Source organism: Echinops telfairi, unplaced genomic scaffold, assembly GCF_000313985.2.
Source record: "Echinops telfairi isolate 266 unplaced genomic scaffold, ASM31398v2 ScPeMD7_7469;HRSCAF=8507_0, whole genome shotgun sequence".
Classification (NCBI taxonomy): Eukaryota; Metazoa; Chordata; class Mammalia; order Afrosoricida; family Tenrecidae; genus Echinops; species Echinops telfairi.
Genome location: NW_022111372.1, coordinates 40,760,590 through 40,781,558, shown reverse-complemented (window position 1 = coordinate 40,781,558; position 20,969 = coordinate 40,760,590). Strand labels below are relative to the sequence as shown.

At 45.0% G+C, this 20,969-nt stretch overlaps 1 protein-coding gene across 1 annotated transcript in view; it reads right to left on the bottom strand.

Moving 5' to 3' along the window:
• The window catches only part of DIP2A (disco interacting protein 2 homolog A), a 99,613-nt gene that overhangs the window by 39,819 nt on the left and 38,825 nt on the right, over positions 1 to 20,969 (bottom strand). Inside the window, exons 7-16 of the mRNA XM_045284552.1 lie at positions 18,846 to 18,965; positions 17,337 to 17,534; positions 11,406 to 11,497; positions 7,395 to 7,505; positions 5,237 to 5,360; positions 4,725 to 4,834; positions 4,110 to 4,212; positions 2,948 to 3,012; positions 2,364 to 2,457; positions 1,023 to 1,142 (exon numbers count right to left, since the gene is read on the bottom strand). Coding sequence (XP_045140487.1) covers positions 1,023 to 1,142; positions 2,364 to 2,457; positions 2,948 to 3,012; positions 4,110 to 4,212; positions 4,725 to 4,834; positions 5,237 to 5,360; positions 7,395 to 7,505; positions 11,406 to 11,497; positions 17,337 to 17,534; positions 18,846 to 18,965 — 1,137 coding nt within the window. The remainder of the gene's footprint in view (positions 1 to 1,022; positions 1,143 to 2,363; positions 2,458 to 2,947; positions 3,013 to 4,109; positions 4,213 to 4,724; positions 4,835 to 5,236; positions 5,361 to 7,394; positions 7,506 to 11,405; positions 11,498 to 17,336; positions 17,535 to 18,845; positions 18,966 to 20,969) is intronic.

Genomic DNA, 20,969 nt, shown 5'->3' with positions numbered 1-20,969 from the left:
TGCAGACCTGCCAGCGGTCCCTCCCACCCAGCCCTGTGTGGGGAGGGCCTATGAGTGCCTGTCGTTTCAAGTGTGCCCCACCCCGGCCGCCCCGCTTCTTGCACAATGCACTCCCCCATGGTGGTCCCCTCTAGTCATGACCAGGGGTCCAGCCTCAGCACCAGCAAGACCACCCCACAGTCATCAGACACCTATCTCAGCCCTGAGAGGTTAGCGCTAGACACCTGTGGAGCCACAGGGCTCCCTTGGGGCTACAATGCCCTCTCCTCCTGAGTCAGGCAAGGGACACTAAACAAAGAGAAATGGCTGCAGTACCCACTGGGCTTGGGGAAGGGACACTGCTGCCCAAGGAGCCCCTTCAGCCACAATCGCCAGCACTCCCGGACAAGGTCCCAGACAGAGGGACCCTGCTTCCAGACCAAAGCCAGGCATCTGAAGCCACACAGACCACAACTCCACACAGAGTTCATGGGCCGAGGAGCATGAGGTAAGGATGGCCCTGCCCTGGGGCGTGTGGTCAGAGAGGACTGTGTGCACAGAGGCCCCACGACAGGGAGAAGGGCCTGGGAGCAGGTGTGGCACGACACAGAACTAACAGTGGGTAGCTCAGCGCTCAGGGCAGATGACTTGGGATGGGGGCTCAGGGCCGGGTCTTAGGGAAGAGGGTTCACGGTGGGAGTTTTGAGATGAGGTGGTTCATCAGAGAAAGAAGAGGCCTGTCCCTCTCCCCTACTAATTCTATAGCTACATCCTGTCAACTTTAACTTTTCCACTAGGCTTCTCATCAACAGAGTAGGCTGTCTTGGGATGAGGGACCCCAATAGACCTGCCTGAGGAGTTGTAGCCAGACAGGAGTCCTTGTGTTAGAACACCATGGGACCTATAAAGGCTCTATAATGTTGCAGGCAGCACTGCTTATTTTATTGCTCAGGAGGATCTATCAACACAGGTGTAGTCCACCTGGAGGGTCAGCAGTCAGGAGACAGAGGACCCCCGCCCCATGGCCAGGGCTGCATACTCACATGGGTTGGCACCGTCTGCCACGATCAGCATCCGCAGGGAACTGAGGCTAATGTCTCTTTGACCTCGTTGGGCCAGGAGAGACCAGTGCATGTCTCGGGACTTCACCAGGGCTGCTCGGGCTGTGGAGGAGACAGGTGTGTGGGAGAGGCGTGACTCACAGGAGTCACGGGATGGACCCTGAGAGTCCTGGGCACACACGGCATGGCAGTCCCATGGGCAGGAGAGAGAGGACTCATCTCCCACCAGCATGCCCTTGCCCCAATAGTCTAGTGTGCACACTAAGCTGCGCCAGAGCCCTCTCACGTAAACATCCACCTGGAGCTTGAGTTCGGATGTCATAAACTCAAACTCATTTTCAACGTTAATGCTTTCAGGGCTTTACTCTGCCCTTCACGCCTTGCAGCCGGCTGCTCCAGCCCTGGAGTCCCTGGCCTGTGCTAAAGCTCCTTCACTCTACTCAGGGCTGCACACTGCTGTGGTGCCTGCACCAGCTGGGAGCTGGGAAGCCTGGGGGGAAAGGCAGTGAGGGAGACGGGTGGGAGTAGGATGACCGTGGATTTTGACAGACTGGCTCTAGCCTTAACCTGACTGTTGTCTGCCAGGTCTCCCACCCACCTCAGCCTCCCTGCAGCTGTACTCCAAAAGGTGGGACCCCTGGGTGGCTGCTCGGACAACCAGAACTCATACTTCAAAGCGCACCCGCAGAGCACACACCCCACTGGGCCTCGGTGGTTACAATCAATACAGGCAGAACAGACAATAAGGGAGGCGGGTCCAGCTTAGTCAGCATCAGGTGGGCATCAGTCCCACTGCGCCCAGACCCCAGAGCAGAGGGGGAACTCTGACTGTGCGTGGAGCTCCTGCCTGCTCCGCAACAGGCTTGGGGCTGCCCTGCAGAGCGTCCGGGCTGGGTTCCTCCAGGGCTCGGCCCAGGACAGGCTGGCTTCTGAAAGCAGCTTTCATTTGATTAAGCAGCTTAGCTACTGATGGTATGAAAAGCACTAACTTCAAATCAAAGCCATTTCAAATACTAAGATGATAGGAACTCGTGAGAGGACACAATCAGGATTCTGGACCATGGTTTATAGTGCAGATGCTGCGCACGCCCCTGGTGCCTACAGGGCCACAGGAGCCTGGAGGGCGGAGTTCTAGAGGCTTCTAGAGGCAGGAGCAGGGCAGTTCGCATGCACAGCCCAGACTAACGGTGGGCATCTGGGCTTCCTCAGCCACACCTCCGGGTTTGCAGGGCTGGTGTTATTTTTTTTCTTACTGAAGAAGTTTAACTCAAAGAGCTTTCTCTATTCAGAGCATGATCAAGAGGCTATGATGATTCGGGTTACCTTTGTAAGCACACACTTTCTGAATCCAGGAGAGCGGGTTGACCTTCATCAGGGCGTAAGGGATGCTGATGACGTGCATCCTGTTCATGACACTCTGCAGGGGAAATGAGTTCGTTCAAGGGCAAAGTGGGCCCTCACTTCATCTCCCAGAACAGGGCCGTGGAAAGTGACACCAGAAATGGTAAGTGTGTATTAGGTAGGTAAGATTTTAGAGTCATGTGTCGTCCATCCACTCAAGTCAATCAACACACACTAAACATGATTTACAGCAGGGGTCCTCAAACTATGGCCCGCGGGCCACATGCAGCCCACCGAGGACATTTATCCGGCCCGCGGGGTGTTTTTGCCCCATTTGTTTTTTTACTTCAAAATAAGATATGTGCATAGGAATTTGTTCATAGTTTTGTTTTTAAACTATAGTCCGGCCCTCCAACGGGTGTGAGGGACAGTGAACGAGCCCCTGTTTAAAAAGTTTGAGGTCCCCTGAATTACAGCATCTAACAACAGGGTTAGCACCACTCTTGGTGCAAAGACACGGGAATCTTTTCTTCCGTCTCTTAGATCATTCAACATACAACACTCACCGTTAACACTCCATGCCACAGACCAGCATCCCTCTTAAAATCCAGCACATTTGTTAATGTTTCCGCTGCAAGGGGACAGAGATGGTTAAACGGCTGGACAACCTTCTACAGCACTGTCCATATTGTAGAGGACTTTCGAGATGAGCACACGGACATATACGGTCATTCCAAATACCATGCATCGGTTAATGGGCACCACTGGTTAACCATTCAAATTATCGAAACAGACAGACAAGCAGGTCAAACACCTGACTTGAATCAGAGAACAGCTGTGCTCTCACAAACTTGAGAGCTAAGGGGATGTCTCATGCCCAAGAAACTGCAGGAGGCCCCATCACACATTTGAAAATCAAATGTTGCAGATAAAGCCTTTTCAGAATGAAGAGCTATGGGGTGCAGAATTGTCACAGGTTTATTCCTCCTTCATTCTTCCTCTCAGCTCCGTGCCCCAGAAGTTCCCTTTGCTCACACTGCAGAGATTTAGATGCTGGCTTCCCTCGCTAAGATGCGACAGCGCGTCACTGATCTTCCAATGCTGCGCTTTCTCATGGCTCCTTGTTCTCATCCAAGACAAAGATGCCCTCATGCTGCAGAGCTAGCCAGAGAGGAGGACCCAAGCATCCCCCGAGCAGCCCTCTGGTGACAGCCCTCAGTGGTGTCCTCTACAGGGACCTGGGCCAGGGCTCCTGTCAAGCAGAGAGGTGAGAGGCTCCTCTCAGGCAGATCTGGGGCTATCCTCGGGTGTGGTTCTAAGGAAAGGCCAGAGCAACTCTGAGGTGCACCACACAAAAGAAAGGAAACCAACATCTCCCTGTCGCCTGGTGGATTCTGACTCATACCGACCCTGTAAGACAGAGTAGAACTGCCCTGTGAGGTTCTTCCACCATAAATCTTAACAAGGAGTAAGAAGCCTCATCTTCTTCCCACAGAGCAGCTGGCAGTTTTGAACTGCTGACCTTGTAGCTAGCAGCTCAAATTGTAACCACCAGGACTCCTCCGAAAAGAGAGATGCCTGTGAGCATATTAAGATAAGCCAACACCCCCAGGAGCGCTGCTAGGCCGCAGTGATGGATCTGAACCATGGCAGAGTGGTTCTCAGTGAGGGACTCAGGAAGCACACGTAGCGAAAGCCACCCCCGCTCTGTCACCAAGCGGACCTTACCTTCCGAGTACCCACACGTCTGGGTCAGAGCCCGGCACTGCACTAGCAGAGATGCATGGGACACTGTGATCCCCACGGTACTGCCTTCTTTGCCGGTTTTATACTGAAAAACAAATATATCAATAAATGCATGCAAGAACCTGTTACAGGAAGGATGGAGGTTGAGGAGCCACGCCTACTTCACAAATCCTTGTGCGATCAGAGTGCCTAGATCCCTGAGGAGACAGCCTCCAGACCACAGCCCACTGTGGCTTGTCCCAGGCCAGGGGCCTGGAGAGCAACGCACAAAGGGCACCTCACAGGAAACGTCCTCAAAAGGTACTTTCCTCTACAACACTTCCTCAATGAGTGCATCCTCAAGACACCTCCTCAAACAACACCGGCAACCCCAGGGGAGCCGGGAGGGATGAAATAGCTGTGACACCTAAAGAGATTAAGTGGAGTACTCAGTGACATTTCTGCACTTCTGGAGTGAAGATGCAACTTAACAAGAACTCTTAGTCTGAAGTGTGTGTATGTGTGTGTGTGTGTGTGTCCTGTCTACTGTTATGAAAAGCAAAATCTGATCACGTGGTGAGTGCTTCAGACTGCGCCTTGGCTAAGGAGATTCATTACCTCGATGTAGGCAATCCCATCCCCTATATCCTGAGTGGGTGGGTGCCAGTCCTTAGGGGGCTTTGCCAGATGCTTCCCGTCAATCACCAGCCAGGCGAGGGGAGGCCAACCTGCCAACGGCACAGACAGGTAACGTTTCGCGAGTGAGTGAGCATCAAAGGGTCTCTTCTCCCACACCCAGAGCCCCGCTTGGCAGCCAAGAGCAACTGAGCACTTGAAATGTAGGCTGTGCAACTCAGAACTGAATTTTTAGTCTTGTTTAATTTTAATTCATTTCTATTCCATGTCAATAGCTGCACGTGGCAGCTGTCCACTACACTACATAGAGCAGGTCTAGAAACCCCAAACCCACTTGGGTTTGCCACCTGGTGAAAATTAACAAGGGATTCAACATTTTGGGTAAAGACTCTTCATACTCTAAAATGGTTAGTTTCTTAAAAAGTATGCTTGAAGGTCATAGTTTGACAAAGAACATGACCACAATACTGACCTCCCCTTCCCGAGAGCCCCACCTTTGAAGGTTACCACCTCTCCAGTCTGTGCTTTGGGAAGGCCTTTCTGACAAGCCTCTGTGGTCAGGGCCAGGGCGACCCCACAGCTTCCCAGCAGAAAGCCCACCTGCTGGCTGCCGGCGTCCTGTAGAGACAAAGCAGTGGTGTGGTGAGTCACCTCCGTGGGACCACAGCACCCAATGCTGCGCACGAAACAGCACTGCATGCAGAAAGAAGGGCTCTTCACACTTCCTAAACAAAACTGCCGGAACACTCTGCCATTACAATAAAGATGACTGTCTCGGGAAAACAAATGTAATTTAAAAAAAATTATTATTCTTGGCCCTTGCAGTGAAATATAAAGGTCTGAAAAATGGATTATTTTTCAAAGTTTGTTCTTGCAAATGACATTTAAAAGCATTGTACTAAGCTCCAAAAATAGTGGCACTAAAATTTCTACTTGGATTGTGATTAAAAATCCCAGATGAAGCTGCACAGGCCTGAGTTTCAACAATATCAATCATTTCCTCATACAAATATGACGAGTGTCTTCAATTAATCAAAGTCTGTGGGAGGAAAATTTGAATTGGAAAAGGGAATTTTTCTATGAACTTTCCAAAGTCCCCTTTTACGTCTTTGAGCAGTTTTGTTAGGTTCTTTGTGTGAGTTTGACACATCTCTTTTAAGTTTGGTTTCTTTCCTGAGAATCACTGTATTCAAATAACTGTCCATTGTACGTTATCCTTTTATTTGTATATATAACTGTTGGGGGCTTAGAATGTTTGTTGTTAAAGATTATATTACTAGTCAACTCAACCCCAAGAAAGTAGAAGGGGTAACAAGAAACCGGTCTCCCACTAAAATCGTATGGTTTTCAAATGTCGGATTGTTGTGATTAGTGTCATCCAGCCAGTTCTGGCCCAAAGTGAGTCTGTGTACCACAGAGCAGGGCACTGCCCACGCCTGTGCCCCTGTGCCGTGCCCACAATCAGTGCTACGTTTGAGCTAATGTTGCGGCCAATTTGTCAATCCATCTCATGGAGGGTCTTTTTTGCTGACCGGCTACTTTCCCAAGCATGTTATTCCTCTCCAGGGATTGGCACCTCCTGATAACATGACTCAAACTAGGTGGTTTGAAGGCTCAGCACTCTCGCTTCTAAGGAGCATTCCAGCTGTACTTCTTCCACGGTGCATTTGTTCACTCCTCTGGCAGTCTATGGTAATGGGATGCTCTTTGTCATTACCACAACACAAAGGCACCAACCCTTCTCTGGTGTTCCTTATGCACTGTCCAGTTGTCACATGCATAGGAGATGGAAAATTCCAGGGTTCTAGTCCAAAACCAAAAACCAAATCCAGTGCCATTAAGTCAATTCCAACTCAGTGATCCCATAGGACAGGTGCCCCGGTGTGTTTCCAAAACCATAGAAAGCCTCATCTTTCTTCCATGGGGCCACTGGTGGTCTCAAACTGATGGTTAGCAGCTCAAATATAACCACGGGACACCACCGGGGTTCCTTGGGTTGGGTCAGGCACACCTTAATCCTCAAAGTGACATCCTTGCTCTTAAGCAACTTTGAGATCTTTGGCAAAAGATGCACCCAGTGCAATACATCCTTTGGTTTCTTGATTGCTGTTTCCCCGAGTGCTGACTGTGGGTCCAAGCAAAATGAAATCCCTGACAACCTTGATCTTCGCTCCTCCTCGCATGATGCTGTTTATTGGTCCCGTTGTGGGAATTTTTGTTTTCTTTATATCGATGTGTGATTCCCACTGAAAGCTGTAGTCTTTGATCTTCATGAGTAAGTGCTTGAAGTCTTCCCTGCTTTAAACAAGCAGGGCTGTCTCATCTGCACAGGTCAGGTTGTTAATGAGCATTCTTCTAATGCTGACACCATGTTCTGCACACAGTCCAGCACATTGCATGCTCAGCATACAAGGTGGACAACTATGGGGAAAGCAAAGAGCCCTGACTCACCCTCTTCCTGATTTTCAACTGCACCAAATGCATCAAACTAGTTTCTCTCTCAAGTCTGACTGCCTCCCGCTGTATTCCTCTCTCTGTAAAAATGAACACTTGCCTTTTACACCCTGTCTCAGGATAAAGGACTAGGCTCCTGTGAATTTCAGAATAAAAGCTCATGGAACTAGAGTCCTGTGAACTGGATCGTTTTGCTACCTTCCTTGTTAATGGCACTTCTATGGGAACAGGAATCAGTTCTGCCAGGAGACACCCATAAAACGCAACCATGAACATCACAGGATCGCTGTTCGGGAACACGAGCGCCACCTAGAATGGTACAGAGAAAAGACATGAAATACACTTGCAAATCAACTTAGTCACTGCAATGTTTAGAACTCTGAGTGGATGGAACTTCGTAATTTTAGATTATCTTATAGTTTTCCTAATTCAGGTCAGAAAATTCTAAACTGAGGTTTATCCTTTGGTCCTGAAATTTTGTCATTCATATAAATTTTAATAATTAGTTTTTAGACTGAGGTGCTTATTCCATGTGCAAGTAAGATTATATATTTCTGGATTTTAAATGATGGCAAAATACAAGTCTGTCTGTGGGGTCTGAACACAGTTGTGACCCCTCTGACAATCTGGACAGCAGCACTCAAGAATGGGGGTAACTGACCAGCACCCACTATTAGGTAATTCCCACCAATGTGTAAAAGGAAGAGTAAGCTATGTCTAAAAGTGCTTTCCCAAATGGCAAACTCTCCCACTTTGAGAAGACCTTCATTAAGTGTGGTAGGCTAAGGACATAACTACTGAGACCACTACAACCACTTTCCTCCCCTAAGTACCGGTGGGCAGCCCACTCTGTTCCCAACTGGTCACCATGCTGCTACTTTTAATTAGAAGTTATATTTTACTTATCATATATATATATATATATATATATATATATATAAGTTTTTTATAGTCATACACACAGCTTAAAAAGCAAAAATACTTATGAAAAGTATTTTTCATGCTACACTGGTCCTCATACCCCAAACAAAATAAAAGTACTTCCGATTTTTATTGTGCTATTTTGCTTCTATTACTATGCTTTGTTTTTTGAAACATGTTTTATTTCCTATCATTGTAGGTGAGTATTTAGCATTCCTCCCCCTGGCCATTGGCCAATTTCCCTAACCTACAATGTACTTGAGTCATGATATTTCACACCATCAATATTTTTAAACAGACAATTACTGTCTTACTGTTAGTAATACGTACTACATACACTGTAGCATATAATTTACTGATGTGATCATTCTCAGACATTCACTTACAAGTGTCCAATGTTATGATTTATAAAGATATCACTGACAATAAAAGGCAGTCAAAAGGAAAACTAAAAAATTAGATATTTCACTACCTATAAGTCAAAAGCTATTTATGTAATACAACTTTGTAAGTCCCAAATAGTGTAATAATTAGTCTGAAGCCATAAGTCATGAACTACAGTAAAATCTGAGAGCTGGGCTGCTAACTGCAAGGTCATTAGTTTGAACCCACTAGCACTCCGCAGGAGAAAGAGAAAACTTTTGCTCAAAACCCAAAGGGGCAGTTTTACTCAGTCCTGTAGGGTTGTGGAGAATTGGAATTAATTCTGTGGCAGTGAGTCATCACAAGAATCTTTGACAATGCAAACTAATAAATAACTAAAAAATAACCCTTGATATCATAAAAATAATCTTAAATTCTATCTGTATTTACTCTATACTTGAGGTCTGGAAATGGAGTTTCCAACAAATTTGCTCATTTAAAAGGGCAGGGCTCTTCAAAAGTTGGTTCTGGGAATGGCTGTCCCAGTAATCTAGACCCTTGAGATCACGTTTGATTTGGGAAATGTGTTTTTAGAAAAGTTGTTGTTATTGAGAGCTGAATTTTTCCAGAGGAAGTTGATTTCATCACTAAGCTCTAACAATTAGCTCACTCACTTGGACCTTGTTGATCTTTTTATAAATAACTACTACATGAATTCTGCAGATCAAAAAAGTCTCATGATTATGAGATTCCCCCCACCCCACAAAAAATAAATTTGTGATTTTAAAAGATTCATTTCATGGCACAATACAAAATCTCATTAACAAAGGGGACCCAGAACCACCATATAATTAGTACCTCCATGGTCCCCCTGCATTAATATGACAGGTATGAATCCGATAAGCAAGAATCTAACCTGGTAAGGCCTGTAACGAGAAATGCTCCCCAAGCACCAAGCCCCATGCTCAATGTGAACAGAGCTCCATCAATGAAGAAATCAATCTGTACGAGGCAACAACTCGCAGATTGCAGCTCGCAGTTGGACTCTACTCACATAAACTCATCAGATCAACAGTACGTTAAATTCCATGCCATTGGGTAAATTATTGATGTTATCGATAGATGCAATTGCCTTATATCACAGGGCGGTGATTGACAACGGTTTTCTTTTTTGTTTGTTTTGTTGTTGGGGTTTTGGTGGTGGAGGTTTTGTTTTTGTCATAATATGACCACCAAAGTAAACTAGTCATTCATAACCAGTAGACAAGCAGTTGGATTCTGGGCTCCCACTTAACTTGAGCCCCAATCCACGAACAGTTAGTTCTTATAACATAGTCCTGTTCAATATTCGCCTTCATGAAGAGATCACTGGAGATAAGGTGCTACAGCAAAGTGTGGTGAAGAAAAAAATGGTGCCCGACTACCCATGGGAATGGTGTCTGGGGTCTTAAAGGCTTGTATTCAAACAAACAGCCATCTACAGGAGGAGGCAACTAAGTCCACATCAAAGACGCCATGAGTAGGAATCAACCATGGAAGCTGAATATGAGTGTACACACACACACACACACACACACACACACACACACACACGAGGGGGCTTCAAAAATTTTGTGGAGAAATGGAATTAAAAGATAAAATAATTTAAAGCATTCTCGTGTGTATGTTCACCGCCACCAAGCCATTGCTAACTCATACCAACCTCCTGTAGGTTTCCGAGACTGGAATTATTGATGGAAATAGAAATCCCAGTCTTTCTCCCATGGAGCTGATATTAGTTTCGAACTGTTGATATGCAGATCGGAAGCCAACGCAAAACCACTACATCGCAAGGGCTCCTCTGCATGTATGTTATGTGTGTATATGCACATATATATTCATCACCTGTGTTCAATTTCAGATGATGTCACTTTGACTATGCCTGCTCTGGTGGTCTAGGATACCCGCTTGTGCTATTGTTACATTAAATATTTCCATCCCGTGTTCTCCCTTCTCTTTTTGGAACTCCTATTTAATTTTCAAACTCTTGTTCTCTCCTGGTTTCCTTCTCTGTCTTTTCTACTAGCATCCACTTCTTGATTATGGAAAAATATCTTCATCTCAAATCCCCAGGGAAATGAGTACTAATTTTCAATAAACATGATTTTCTGTATCTTCCACTATTTAGCTTCTCTCCAAGTTTGCTTGCTAGTCCTTTCTTTTCCTTCCCCTTCCGTCAGTTTGTGTCACGCTGGATGCTCCCTCTTACATGTTCTGGTCACCCTAAAGAGTAAGACATGAAAAGTGGCACTTGGAACTCTGTCTGCTTGTCTGCCCTGCCACTGGGTGATCCGATCATATGAAGCCTTTCTAACAAGAGTATTTTGCTATGAGTTTCTTGAATTTCCTCTATATTCTTCTAGGCCTACTGATGTAGTAGAAGTTTCTGTGGTGATGGAATATTCTATATCCCTGCTATCCAACACAACAGTCCCCAGCCAAAGGCAGCGACTGTCAACTGTCATGAGCAGGGTAGGGCTAGAGAGTAAGTATCTAGTCTGTTGTATTTTGTCTTGGCAGGTGGGTGAGAGGGGGCTGCCTGGTCGCACAGAATACCTAAGGAGGCGATATAGAGTACATAAAATCTCTAAGGTCAAAGTTAACTCCTAAAATTAAAATTTTAGGAACTTAATATTAATATTATTAATTTTATATATTATTATTAACATCAACATAAATGAAGTCAACTAGAAATCAAGAATCAGTGTATGGGTAATGAGGAATATTAAGAGCAACACTTCTTTTACGCTGCACATTACACACTTCTTCCATTTTTCAGATTGCTTTATGGCTGACTTCACTAACAAACGGATAGTGGTTTCAATAGAGCAGACAGTTCAACCTGTAATGTCACTCCCCCAATACCATTGCCTTCCAGTTACTCACTCTGTCTCCAGGCTTAAGTAGTGGTTCATTCTTATGAGTCAGTTTATTAAGCAGAGTATAAGCTAGTTTCAAACTCCGACTCCAAAGTTTGCCTATAATAGAACAAAAATACTAAGCAAAGTAAAATTCAAGAAACTAATAATTAACATGTTAATGCGGCAACCATAGTACATAATGTGCCTATTACTCAATTACTGGAAATTCAGGTGGTGATAACTATATTCTTTTTCTTAATCATCATTTTATGGGGGGCTCATACAGCTCTTATCACAATACATACATACATCCACTGGGAAAAGCACATTTGTACATTTGTTGCCACCATCATTTTCAAAACATTTTCTTTCTACTTGAGCCCTTGGTATCAACTCCTCATATTTTTCCCCTCCCCCATTCCTCCCTCACAAACCCTTGATAATTTATAAATTATTATTTTCCTGTGTCTTACACTGACAGATGTCTCCCTTTACCCACTTTTCTGTTGTCCGTCCCCCAGAGAGGGGGTTATATGTAGATCCTTGTGATCAGTTCACCCTTTCAACCCCCACCTTACCCTTACCCTCCTGGTATCGCTACTCTCATTATTGGTCCTCAGGAGTTTATCTGCCCTGGATTCCCTGTGTGTCCAGTTCTTATCTGTCCCCGTGTACATGCTCTGTCTAGCCTAATTTCTAAGGTAGAATTGGGATCATCATAGTTGTGGGGGGAAGCATTAAAGAACTAGAGGAAAGTTGTATGTTTCATTGGTGCTATACTGCACACTGACTGGCTCGTCTCTTCCTTGTAACCCTTCTGTAAGGGGATGTCCAAAAGTCTACAGATGGGCTTTGAGTCTCCACTGATAACTATATTCTGTAAAATGCTGCAGTGAAAGTGAAGATTCCCTCTTAAAAATAGTGCATAGACCTGTTTTTCTTAATATAAAAATGAAGCAGAATGTCATTCTAGAAACCTCAGAATACAGAAAACCAGGATAAAAAGGTCTAGTATTCTTCTGATATGTATATACATGTACATAAATGTACACGTCATTGTGAAGAAATGGGATCCTACTTCACTCTTTTTCAATCAGCACTGCATTGCAAATGCATTTCTGTGTCATTTAATATCTCTCGATTACCTTATTTAAAACAGCAGCATATAACATGACTCATTTACTCTTCATGGAAATCCAGGAGTTGGGTCATGTTTACAACTCCAGTTTACTACAGAGGTGAGTCAGGGAGGTTCAATAACGTCCCAAGAGCCTTCAGCTGCTGGAGGTCCATGTGGGACCTCAGCAGGCCACCTCTGGGTGTTAGCAGTCGTGGCGAGGGCACTTCCCTCATGATCCTCAGCTCTATTCAGAGCATTCAGCTTGATGAGTGCTTCACAAAGGAGAGCTTCACAGATGGTGCTGGGCTATCAGAAAGAACAGCATCTGGGGTCTTAAAGGCTTGTACCCAAACAAGCCACCAAATAAGTGAGGTGTCAACTAAGCCCCCATGGAAAAAGCACACCAGCTTGGAGGACCCAAAGATGACTGTGGGATTATAAAGAGACTTTCCCCCAGCTTTGTCTCCCCCAAAGACATGCCAAACATTAGGGGCTGTTTGCCAGCATATGGTGGGAGGTCAGATGCTTAGAGACATCCTCCCTAAAGGCAGTCAGTTGCCAGACAACTGTCTGGTCCCACCAAGGTAAGGCCTGCTCCCTGCTGTTAAGGACAATGGGCTACTTCTCCCTAAAGACTTGCAGTCATCAGTCATCAATTTGGTTCCTGTAGGTGGAGTTCACACCTTACTGATAATGGTCTCTGTGTTAGACAGGGCTCTCTAGAGAGATAAACCCAAATTGCTGATAATTTAATATATTTATTTATAAAGATAATTAGATATATAACACAAGAAATGAACTGTTAAATTATATACAGATAGATATATAAGAAATGAACAGTTAAATTATAAAGCAGTACAAATGGCTCAGTGCAACTCACTCCCGTGAGAGAGTTGTGAGACACAAGCAGTCCTTTCAGACTAGTCTGCTGCCAGATCTTCCTCTATATAGAGAGAGAACTAGGCTATCTCAGCACAGCAGCCAATCATAAGGCAGGTCACCAACTGCCAGTCTCCAGTTCCAGAGATGTCTTAAAGGGACCTCAACTTACAGCGACACAGTTCACAGGTTAAGAGTCCCACAGGTAGTGTAGCCTGTAAATTGAGGCACAGAACAAGCAAGGCAGCCCCACACTAGTCCGATGATCAAAGAGCGAGAAACAAGAAAGGTGAGGCTCACCGAGCCATTTATCTCTCCGCCCTTCAGTTAATCCCACTTGTGTTTATCGGCCAGGCTGGCACAATAAACTATCTCAGTCTCTACAGATGAGCCAGAGAACAGGTCAAACCGGCTCAGTGACATCCAAAGTTAGGCTGCCATCCTGAATCTAGGATCCGCCCATCTTGCCACATGTATACCCCAATCCTTCCTCTTCCTATTGCATGTATACCCCTAGACCACCCCCCTCCCATTACTGTATTACCTATAGCACAGTCCTTTCCTGTGACGTTATGTCTTCAGCTGTACTTAGGGGGCCTGCATGTCCCCAGAGAATATAAAATATTCAATCCCCAACACTGTTGGTTTGGCATTTAAAAAAAGATTAATGATTAATGTAATTTACCATCTTAGTAAAGATAAAAATAGAGCAAACATTTCAATAGATGGTAGCAAAATATACCAACTTAAAACTCAATCAAAATTTTTAAAATCATTCTTACATTTAGATGAAAGTAAACTTTCTAAATGTCTATGACATAGATATCATGTAGAAAATATTGTAATTAATGATCAGATGTTGAAAGCTTTTGCTCTGATAGTCGAAGCACATCAGCCACCTGCCTTCAACATTTTATTAAAATCCCTAGCCTGTGAATAAGACTAAGAAAAAACAAATACAGGCAAAACAATTGGAAAGAAAACTCATTGTTTGTAAGTAGCATGACGGTGTGTATATAGAAAATCTCAGAGAATCTTCTGTAACTGAATGTAGCAAGGCTGCTGGATATATCAATATGCAAATGTCATTTGATTTCTATATGCTAGCAATAAGCAGCAAATTAAAAAATTGTAATAACACTCTTCACGAGAAGATTTCTGCTGCACAGGACTTTAAAGTGTTCAAATGCACCATGGAATGCTATAATATCTGTAAGAGCTCCCAATAAAATGATTAAATAAATAAAGTTCAAAAGCAAAGATGTCACTTTGAGGACTAAGGTGTGCCTGACCCCAGCCCTGGTACTTTCAATTGCCTCAGATGCATGTGAAAGTTGGACACTGAATAAGGAAGATTAAAGAAAAATTGACGCATTTGAACTATGGTGTCGGCAGAGAACATTGAAAAGTACCATGGACGGACAAAAGAACGAACAGATCTGTCTTGGAAGGACAACTGGATGCCCCTTAGAGGCAAGGATGGCGAGACTTCAACTCCTGTACTTTGGACATGTTGTCAGGAGAGCGCAGTCCCTGGAGAAGGACATCATCCTTGGTAAGGTAGAGGGAGGTCAAAAAAGAGGAAGACCCTTGACAAGATGAAGGGCACAGTTTCTGCAACAACGGTTCAAACATAAGACCAACTGTGAGGATGGTGCAAGACCAGGCAGTGCTTTGTTGTTGTACATACGCCCACCACCCAACCTCATGTGACAGTCGCAACAAGATTAAAACATGCCCCTCAGATACCTAAGAATAAATGCCACGGAACATACACACTTTCTCTCCAGAGACAATACACACGGTCTCTCTCTTCACTGAGCTAAAGTGGAAGCAAAACAAAACCCTTGAAAGAATGAAAAGCTCTGTCATGTTGTGGACTGGTTGTTGCTGCTCGCTGCCATTGAGCCAGTCCCGACTCAGGGTGACAGCACGTGTGCAGACAGAAACTGCTCCACTGCTGCCTTACAGACGGAGATGGGCAGGCCTTCCTTCCATGGAGTCGCTTAAGTGGGTTTGGGCCACCCACCTCGAGTGACCAGCTGACAGCAAATGGCTTACACCAGCCAGGCTCCTACTGAACTGGAAGACTCCACAATGAAGTGATTCAAAGCACTGCTGATCAAAACCTCCACAGATACGCTTGAGGCAGTAGGCAGGCTCTAACACTGACACTGAAATACAAAGAGGAAGGATAGCCAAGGCGCTCTTAAAGAAAACTAGGTGAGAAGACATACTCTACAGGTAATAAGGCATATAATAAAGCTATAATAACTAAGAGGGTGTCTTGTGGCAGAAGGTCCGAATTAATGGATGAATGGCGGGGAAGCAAACTCCCAAACAGGTGCATGTGGACAGCTTGGCTGCTGACAGCAGAAGAGTGGAGCCTTTTCTTAGAAGTCAGGAGACAGCTGCTCATCGATAGCGAAATACTGTGAACATGCCATACCCCCAAATAACGAATTGCAAGTGAATAGTAGATATAAGTGTGAAAGCCAGAGCACCACAGCTTTCCCAAGATTAACAGAATAATGTCATGCTCTTGACCTAGGGAAAGAGTCCCTACAGAAACCACCAGTGAACAAAACTTGGCCAACTGGATATTCCTAAAATTAAAAAAAAAAAATTACTTCAACCTCACAACACATATGAAATTAAGTTCTAGAGAGATTATAGCCCCTAACTGTGAGAAGCTTTTGATAGGAAACACGGGAAACTATTCTGTGACCTTAGGTTGGCGAAGACTCCATAAACAGGACCCAGAAAGCACTGCCGTCAAAGAAAAAGAAACTGGACTACGTTACATTAAGGATCTCCATTCATGAAAAGCCACAATTCAAAGAGTGGAGACAATATTTGCAAAGGATGTATCTGACAAAGGAGATATTAAACATATAAAGAAAATTTTAGATGCTAATAACCTAGTGGAAGAATGAGCTAGAAATCTGGAGCGTGTATAAAAGGAGACTTTCAAACAACCAGCAAGCACACGAGTCGCATCATTGGTTGTCAGGTTGTCTACAAATTAGAACTGTAATGTGATGCCACACACCTAACAGAAAGACTATGATGAACACGAGGTCGGGTGTTGGTGAGGCTGTGGAGCCATTGGAACTCTTCCTGTAATACTGGTAGCAGTGAAAACTCTGTTCCCATTTGGGACACCGCTTGGTACTATGTCCTAAAGTTGAACAATTCCACATCAAGATTTATACCCAGCACAAAAGCCTGCCTGTGTTCCTCAGGAGACTCACATGAGAATGTTCATTAACAGCACTTTACACAATAGCCCGAAGTGGAAAGAGCCTAAAACCCCATCTGCTGTAAGGGTAAAACTAAGCTCTGGCATATTCATACAATGATATCATTCATACCCATCAATAAGGGAAAAAAACTAACAACCACTTTTTGCAGCATCGTTTAGCAGTCTCACAAATAATGGTGAACAAAGGAATGGAGACCCAAAAGAACACTTTAATAAAACCCCATTCGCACAAAACTTTAGTACAGGCAAGCCATCGACGGTAGTCGTCAGAATAATGGCGGCCATTTGTGTGTTGGGAGGAAGATCTTAGTGCTGATTTCATGTGCGTGTATGCTTACTTCAAGAACACTTACATGAAAGCAAAGGGAACCAAAAGATGCCCAGCAAAAAAAGATACAGAATGTGTGACACCATTTATTCAAAATCAGACACCTCTAAATGCTGCTGTTTAGAAATGCACACATGGGTACATACACTAGGGAGACGGAGCAGCATTGATTACTCCGCTTCTGGTGAAAGGAGGGGCAGTGATCTAGGAGGGGACCGAAGCAGAGTGTGGCAATGTTCCATGTGCTCATTGTGCCGTGTCGCAGGAATTTGTTTTATGATGTCCGTTCAGTTGTCTGGCGAGTTGGGCTACAGGTGTAATCTTTTACAGTTAAACAGGAAGCATACTTTCTAAGAATACTTGCCATAGGTGAGAGTGTATGTGGCCTTCCCAGTTGTATCCAAGGCAGTCAGACAGGGGGCTTTGGGTTGAGTTGTGCCCCACTGCTGCAAAGCGGCCAGCAGTGATGGTGGCCAGGGTGTTCCCACAGCCAGGGGCTCCCCTTTGAGCATGACCATCTGACTGCCCTCAGGTTTCGGCTGATTTGGATCCGGCTGCTGAACTACAAACAAAACCCAAGTAGAAAACATTTCAGAGTTCCATACACTATTCTGAAGCTTATAATGATTTGTTTACATTTGCTTATCATTACCATAGTCACAGGCTCATTAACCAAGAATGGATGGAAATTCAAATGGATAATGATCATTTGAAAGTTAAGCACTAACCTAATAATCATAACTTTATATGATAAAAAAACCAAAAGACACTGCCATCAAGTTGATTCTTATGCAGATAGACCCGTAGGACAGTGTAGAACTCCCCCTGTCGATTTCCAAGACTATAACTCTTTACAGGAGTAGAAAAATCTTATCGTTCTCCGACAGAGCAGTTAGTAGTTTCAAACTACTTACCTGTGGTTAGCAGCCAACATGTCAATCCACTATACCCCTTCACATGACAAAGGTAGCCTAACGATGGTGTTCATACCTCGTCAACCTGTCAACCCTTGGCACAGGGCATCTTGAAGGTTAATTATGTTATCACAATTAATTATGTTATCACAATTAATTATGTTATCCATAACCCCGGTGAAGCAAGGACTAATGCCCAGCTTATAAAGGAGGAACTTGAGCAGAGTCACCAAAGGGGTTCGGGCACTCACAGTGCACATCACATTGTTGCACAAAAACTTTATCGTAAAATGTATTATAGTTCTGGTGACTATTAACCAAAATTCCTCATGTATGAGACAGATAGCTCTCAGAAGCATTCATACCCCTGAACTCTGAATTTGAAAGGCCATGATCTGATTATGAAGAAGTAACGTCCTAAAAGCCATGCTACATCCTCAGGCACTGGGGAGACCATCCGCTGGGTACACTTGGCTGCTGGCCTGAACAGAAGTGGAGCCAGGAACCAAGAGGATGGGACTCTGTGGGGGCTGCTGCAGTCCTCACAGCCGGCTCCTAGGCAGTCTCGTGGTCCCCAGGCATAGATTTCTTGTAAGCAGAGGGTTGCTATGGGTCAGAACTGACTCGATGGCAGTGAGTTTGGCTTGATTTTGGTTCTTTTAAAAAAAATTCATCTATTTTTATTCTAATCTCCAAATTTTCTAAAGTTTAAATGAAATTTTACATGACATTAAGTAAAATGAAACTATAAAAGTATTTTCAGCCGCTGGGCTAGGAACACAGAGAAATGCTAGGTCATTTTAATATGAGTGATGCATTTTCTACTTGCTTCAACAAAGCATCATTTGAAACGATCACACGAGGTAGCCACGGAGTGTGGAGGTAGAGGTGACCGCAGGCCCAGAGACCCCCCTGCTCACGCACTCACAGAAGCAGAGGGAAAGTCAGGGGCCCCTTACCTTCCAACAATTCCTCAAAATCATCCACAAAGAACTCCTTCAGTGGAGGGCGCTTGGGCCTCTTCAGGGTGTTTAGAAGCTGCTGGATTTTGGAGGACACTCTGCTGCTCACCGGGACACCTGGCACAGAAGGAGCAGAGCAGCACTGAGGCGGAGACGTGCAGACGAGCCCCGGGGGTGAGCCTTGCAGGAACAGATTGCGATGTGTAAACCCATCCACTGCTAACCCATACAACTGTCACGTGGGGATTTATCTGTTCATTCAACAATTATCTACTGAGAGAGGGTCAAGCGCATTGTCATGCTCATACTAAAGTGCCGTTGGCTTTTCTCCCTCCCTCACAGTGCTCAGGGGCGCTTTCCAGAAGCTACGCAACGTGATATCACAACAAACTTCATGTGAGCAGAAAGAGCCCAGAGGCTGCCGTAATGCCAATCATAGAGGAGATTTGCAAAAACGGTGGAGCAGTGCCACTCTGCTCACTCAATTTTCATTGATTTGGATTCCCACCCCCACAAATAGATGCTATTGATGTTACCGTGTCCCTGCAGGGAAATGAGGCTTTCTACTCCCGTAAAAATTTAGTCTTGGAAACCCATAGAAACAGTTCTACTCTGCTCTACAGGGTGACTGTAAGTGGGAACCGACTTGATGGCAGTGAGCCTGTTTGTTTGACGTTCACGTCATGAACTTATTGCTATTTTTAAATGAAAGGATACATACTTTTACATTTTTTAATAAACGGTTTTAATTTTTTTAAATGGATGGAAAATGTCAAGAGATACAATCCACATAGGCGATATGCTCTTTTGTGTCCTCAGTAACTGTTAATCTCATGAGGCCACAAAGCTTGTCGGCTGTCAGGTGATGGAGAGTCTGTAGAAGGTAGGAGTCTGCCTCCACACAGCTCAGCAACAGTCAGGTGGTGACAAGCACAAGCGTTGGTGACAAGGTGCTCAGGAAAATATACAGGAGAGGAGGGCGAGCGCACTGGTTGCAAGCCCTTCTGTAAGGCGATGAGGGGAGTCCTGGGAGTGCCATGCTGACCCGAGCTGCTGTGCAGACACCGTGCTAGCCCACCGAGCCATGGAAAGCCATCCTCATCGTGTCCTTTCACAGAATTCCTATTCTCCAACAGAGAAGCCAGTCTAGAATCACATGCGCTTAGTTGTCACATTTCCCCTTTAATCTGGAACACGTCTGAGAGGTGTGAATTGCAAAAAGCAATTTAGCCTCGTTCTTAGTTCTAGCCATACCAACCCCTGGGGGCCTGATGATACCAAGCCTCACCTGGCAATGTGCAATCTATCGTGGCCATGAAGGGAGGCCAGTAAGAGCCATGAACCCTGAGGCTCAGATGAGCTTCCTAGATGGTGACCATACACAGGAGAGGGTAGCATGTCCCTAGTTGGAACATTCTATGGAACATAGTATGGAGCATTCCATACTATGACCGCTTTGAGACCTCACCCCAAACCCTTTTTTGGCTGTAATAAATCCAGAAGCCTTAAGCATAGTATACTCTGCATGATTTCTATGAGTTATTTTGACAAATGACTGAACCCACAGGGGCAGTGAGAGCAAGCAAGAGCTAGGAGGACACTCTGCAGGCAGTCTGGAGAGGTGTCCTTCTAACCTGTGAGCGCTGACCTAGATCTGGGCAGCTGGGTCTGAGACACGCTGTGTGGGCTACCTGCCTTCCTGCCACTGCCATCAAGTTCATGCAACACAGAGTGACCCCACAGGGCTGTGGAACTGCGCTTTTGGTTTCTGAGCCTTTGCATTTTTAAAGGTGAGCAAAGCCTCATCTTTCTCCAGTAAAAAGCCTGGTCCGTTTGAACTGCGGGCCTTGCACTTGCAGTCCGGTGCATACATAACTCACTACACCACTAGCACTCTATATGATTGGGGTTATCTTCCTCTCTTATGTTGAGGGAGGGTAGGAGCAGAGGCCCAAAGTCCATCCCCTACCTCAGTGTATTGCCGTATAAATATATGTACATGGGCCAATACCTCTATTTTTGTGGATTAATGTGTTTACATGTGTGCACCGCTATGTTTATACCTCTACCCGTTGCTTTGCTCCCTTGGTCCTTCCTCTGTTTCCTTTTACCTTCCTCCTG